This window comes from Fukomys damarensis, unplaced genomic scaffold, assembly GCF_012274545.1.
Source record: "Fukomys damarensis isolate Sample0158 unplaced genomic scaffold, DMR_v1.0_HiC HiC_scaffold_19, whole genome shotgun sequence".
Lineage (NCBI taxonomy): Eukaryota > Metazoa > Chordata > Mammalia > Rodentia > Bathyergidae > Fukomys > Fukomys damarensis.
The window spans coordinates 33,868,659-33,874,205 of record NW_022900931.1 but is presented as its reverse complement, the minus strand read 5'-3'; the positions used below and the strand labels follow the sequence as shown (position 1 = coordinate 33,874,205).

Genomic DNA, 5,547 nt, shown 5'->3' with positions numbered 1-5,547 from the left:
TTTTTTTTTTTTTGGTACCAGGGATCGAACTCAGGACCTTGTGCTTTCAAGGCAGGTGGAGGCACCACTGAGCTACATCCCCGGCCCTATATCTCCTCTTGGGAATCATTCAGCTTCCTAATTCTCTATTTCCTTGACTTACATCGCCATTTGTTCTTGCTGTATTAGGAACTGAGCTCGATCTCTTTCCTCTAACACAACAGTCTTAAATGAAGGCTTTCTTACCATTTTAACAAGTGTCAAAATAATTCTGTTTTTAACAGAACCCAAAGGAAAAAAATTCAATCCTTCACTCGCAATAACAACAGAAACAGCAATGGGATTCAACAGTTACGGTGACAATTTGTGGGTGAAGCATGAAATTAGAAGAAAATCAAGCATGTGCTGAAGGATGTTTTCATATGAGCTTTAAAAGAAAATAAAACAGGCCAATCAACACATGAAATAGGAACAAGGCTTGGGAAGTGGGGGGAAATATTCTAATCACAAAGTGAATGTGGTTCACTACGTTTCCGAGTGTTTAGGGATTATCCATGGATAAGCCGATCCGATCACAGTGCAGGGAGAGGGGCTGTGCAGTTTCCGATTTTTCACCTTCCTTGCCCCAGGTCTTCTGCAGCTGCAGAGGTAAGGAAGAAGCAGAAAGCAGGGGATCTCATGGTCCTGAACGAGGCCTGGGGCGGCAAGGGACTTACTTCTAGGAGCCAACTACCAACTGGATGTTCATATACTGTCTTCCCACCAGGGATTCCTTCAGATCAGTAAAATGCTTCTCTGAAGAACGTTAAGTCAACCGGACATTTGCAGTCAGACGAATACTTAGAATTGGCTTAAGACGTAGTGACTGACACGAGTAAGGCTTTTCCTAGGAGTGGGCGAGGGGACCAGGGAGGAAAGGCGCAGAGGACGCTGGGTCTCGGCAAATCTGGACGACAGGCCCCAAGGCACATGCTGGGTGGGGCCACAGAGACGACCTTGCCACACTCTTCCATTCTTCCTGGGGTCCTAAAAGGCCAAGCTCTCACCTGAAAGATTATTTTGCTGCACATTGTGGCACCTTTGTAAGACAATGGGGGTGGCCAATCCCAGAGGTGGAATATCAAGCTCAGCCCTTGACAGTGAACCAGCACACTTGCAGTAAAGTTCATGCTCCGTAAATCACATTCTAATTCTCTACTTTCTCAACTTGGGTCCCCAGCAGACACTGGCAATGCCTAGAGACAGCTCGGATGTAGCCTCTCCAGGAGTGGCACCGGTGTGTACCCGGTAGAAGCCAAACATGTTGTTAAGCATCCAGGCAGGCCCAGGAAGTGTTTGGCACAAAGAAAGGTCCAGCTCCAAATGTCAATAATAGCACGGGGCAGAGAAACCCTATCCTAATCTGAAGTGGCAACGGTTGGGCACTTCCTGTCTCACTCCCTGTGTTTTGAAACAAGAACAACAGACTGTCACAGGTAGCTTCTTGGGGCAGCGAGTCATAGGACCACCTTTCTGGAAGGAGGCGGAGGTACAGCATGTCTGCGTGGGGAAGAGAGTGCCCCAGGCTACACTTATCCTTCACACCATTAAATCCTCTGCTCTTTTAGCCTGGGTTACACAGGCCATTTTGATACCCTTAATATAATATTTAATGTCTATGAAAAGCCAACATTGCGATCCCAGCTTCCCCCACCTCGATCGAAGTGGCGTGTGCCTTTCAGACCATAATGAAGTCCTCCCTCCCCACCATGAGAAGAAGCCTGGGGATCTCACAGCTCCATGGGCTGGAGCTGCAAGTACTTTTCCACAGCACTGTGTGGGAGTAAAAGCGATCTCCCATGCAGCTGTCTGCCTCAGGAAAATACTGTAAACATCTCCCCCACACAGCTTGTCTGCTTTGAAACTACCCCTTTCATAATCGCAGACATATCTCTGTGGCCACAGCACTAACCTGCTGAGCAACAGCTGCCTGTTACGTTCTGGAAGCAAAGAAGTGGCTGCCTGATCGGGGTGCGTGAGAGCCGAGAGAGCCCTGCCGCCTGCCATGGAGGTGCCAGTCTGCCAGTCTGGCCCTGCCCTGGCTCCCTGAAGAGGCCCAAACCCAAAGATGTGCCTCAGAGCACATTCACTGGTCAAGGAGTCTCCAAAGGCAATGCTGAAAGGGCAGACTGAGGCCCCCAGCTCTTCTGTCCAGTGGCTCCCCAGGAGCACTTTACAGAGCAGTACCAGAGTCTCCCCCAAACCCTCAAAGGGTGGTTCCCCACCTCCAGCAGACCCACAAAATCAGAAGCTCTGGGGGAGCCAGCAAAAGGTGGTTTCTGCCCTCCAGCCAATCTGATGCAAGCTGACATTTTGCGTCCCTAAAAAGAGACCACAGAAAGATCTTGCAAGGAAATGTGGACGTTGGAATGGGAAAATAAGAAACTGGCAGAAAGTGATACATGTAAAGAGCAGAAAACTTGACAGTGAGTCTACTTTTTGTGTTGCTAGGAGGGAACCTAGGGCTTGGAGTACGCTAGGCACGCTCTCACGGAACACACCTGCAGCCCACCCAGGGCTTTATGACAGGGTAAGTGGCGGGTGGCAAAATTGGGCAAAAGTTTAGGACTGATTCACTGTTTTTTTCTTTAGCAGTGCAGGGCATCAAACCCAGGGCCTTGTCAGGCTAAGCCGGTCTTCTACCAGGGAGCCATGCCCCCAGCCCATGTATGATTTTTTAAGTTGATGGGTTTCATGCAGCATGGCTTCCGTTCAGCCCAACCCTCGCGTTTCTGCCTCAGGCTGTGGACGTGGTTTGGGTGGGATTTCTGTCTGCATTGCTGCAGCGAGCTCCAGGAGCTGCACTCATAACCCTTGTAGCATAATTGCCACCCTACTTTCTGGGGCAACAACGCTGCTTTTCAGTTTCTCAAGTCCATGTGGGTCCTCTACCCTTCACCGTCCACACAGACCTGGGCTGTAGGAACAGACGGTAATGCTCAGGTACCCACACTAAGGTCAGATTTCCAGGGCGCGTGGTAAGGGGTCACTATGTCAAAAGAAAGGAAGCTTCAGGACCCTGGAAGAAAGCTGGAGTGTAGCTCGTTTAACCCATCTTCCTGCTCTCCTCTCCACTTCCCTTCCTCTCTCCTCGCAGGCTGTCTGTCGACTGCTCCTGTTTTCATACAGTGTATTGTGCTGGGATGGGGCTGCACTGGGGACGATGCTCTGAAGATCTGCGTGGGGTGAAAAAGGTTCTTATGTCTCGAACAGAATGATCTTGTAGATGGACTTGAAGCAATCCACCATCTACCTCTCTGTGACTCTTTGGCTGCATAATGGCTACAAAGTCTCCCAGACAATGGCCAACAACATTGATTTTCATCTTTTTCTAAGCTACTTCTGGGCCTTAAAAACCCACACTTTATTCTCCACATCTCTACTCAAAGCACTCTCACCCTTCCCCCAAAGCCACTCCTCTTGGCCAGGCGCCCTGTGGGCGTGGAGTGGCCGGAAGGTGTTGCTCAGCAGCAGCCTCACCTTGAGGTCCCTGTGGACAATGCCCATCCTGTGGAGATAGTACACGGCATCCAGGACTTGGCGGATCAGAGTGCTGGCATCCTTCTCTGTGTAAAATCCCTTCTCCACGATCCGATCAAAGAGCTCTCCACCAGATACACTGTTCAAAAAGGAAACAAAGTAGAGTGAGGACTTGTTGAACTATAGGGGGATAACCATCCATCAGAGCTTTCCAAGTGAAAAAAGACCAAGCATTATTTCTAAAATGAATCCACTTTCCAGTGTAGATCCTGCCCCAGCTCTTCTTCCCCAGGAAGAGGTGCCTGTGTGATGACAACAGAAATAATCAGAATGGAATCAAGTGAGGAAAACCAGGACCAGAGACCAGCAATGCCTTAGACCATCTCTCCTGACCTGGCCCTGTCCTGTTCTGACAAGGTAAGGTTGAAATGTTAGATTCAGGGAGGTGGCACTGGACCAGGTAGGTGTCTCCTTCACATGAGGGCATGGCCTTACGTGACCGAGAAGTGCAGAGCAGTGACCTCCCATAGGAGGTCTGGGTTTCCACCGGCTCAAGAAGTAATACTAAGCATCGACACATGGGATCACATCAACTTACAAAGCTTCTCCACTGCCAAGGAAACAACCCACAGAGTGGAGAGACAACCTACAGAATGGGAGGAAAAGTTTGCCAGCTATTCCTTGAATAGAGGTTAACATCTAGAAGAGATGAAGAACTCAAAATAATTGGACACCCCCAAATAAAAGACCCAATCATAAAAGGGCCAACCAAGATGAACAGATACTTCTCAGAAGTACAAATGGCTAATAAATAACAACAAAAAAATTCTCAGTATACTGGCTTTTAGAGAAATTAATGGCTACTATCAAGAAATAATAACAAATGCTGGCAAGGATGTGGGTGAAAAGGAGCCTTGTACATTGTTGGCAAAACCACTGTGGAAACAAGTGTGGCGATTCCCCAGAAACTAAGACTAGAAATTCCATTTCACCTAGCTATTCCCCTTCTAGGTATTTTCCCCAAAGAGTTAAAGACAGCATACTATAGGGACAGATGTGTACCCATGTTTATAGCAGCACAATTTATAAAAGGTAAATCTTGGGACCGGCCTATATGTCCATGAACGGTAAAAGCAAATGTAGTACAGTATTCATATGCCCTGGAGTACTACTCTGCCATAAAGAAAGATAAACGTGAGGCATTCATAAGTAAATGGATGTAAGTTGAGGTCATAATATTAAGTGAAATAAGTCAGACGAACAAGCTTAAACACCATATGGTTTCTCTTATGTGAGAAACAATATATCTATATATGTTGACATATATTGTCAAAAATAGAAGATAGACAAATAAGAAGTAGGGAGATCTTTTTCAAATGGGTGGGAGAACAAGAGATGGAGGGAAAGTGGATGGAAGAAAATAATTGAAAGGAAAAAATGATGAAAATAGGGCCAGGGATTTAGATCAGTGGGCAAGTGCAAGGTCCCGACTGGGATCCCCCATTTAAAAAAAAAGATGAAAATGGAGCTTTTGCAAATGGAAAGGGGACCAAGAGGAGGAAGAAGCAGGGAGAAAGGGGAAGGGGAGGGAAGGAAAACAAGAAGAAAAAGAATCACATATATCATGTACAGGTACCAGTTCCCTGCGATAACTGTAGTCATTATGTACTGCAAACATGTACCCAAAAGATAACTGACCTCAAAGGGGCCAAAAAGGAAACACAGAAAATAATCAAGTAACTCACAAGTAAAGTATATAAACTATTTTTAAAAAGGGGGAACTCTGACTTCCTGGCTAACTTTGGCTCCTGAGCGCCTGAGCTCCCGAGCACTCTTGGAATTTCTGGACCTTGTGCTTCTTTCTGTAAAACAAGAGCATTGAACTAGTAACCATTTTTAACAGTGAGCAGGCACATGCCCTTGGTAGCATCAGAACTACAAAACCATTTATGCTTAAAAACTACTTTATCACGCCTGTCTCACAAGGGCAAGATCCTGAGTTCAGTCCCCAGTACAAAAAAAAAAAAAAAAAAAAAAAAAAAAAAAAAA

General features: G+C 46.7%; 1 protein-coding gene across 10 annotated transcripts in view; it reads right to left on the bottom strand.

The window, feature by feature from the left end:
• Positions 1 to 5,547, bottom strand: part of Camk1d (calcium/calmodulin dependent protein kinase ID) — a 308,572-nt gene that overhangs the window by 49,100 nt on the left and 253,925 nt on the right. For all 10 annotated transcript variants that reach the window (XM_033765641.1, XM_010621303.1, XM_010621306.1 and 7 more), the window contains one exon: positions 3,499 to 3,637. In XM_033765641.1, the coding sequence (XP_033621532.1) occupies positions 3,499 to 3,637 (139 nt within the window). The remainder of the gene's footprint in view (positions 1 to 3,498; positions 3,638 to 5,547) is intronic.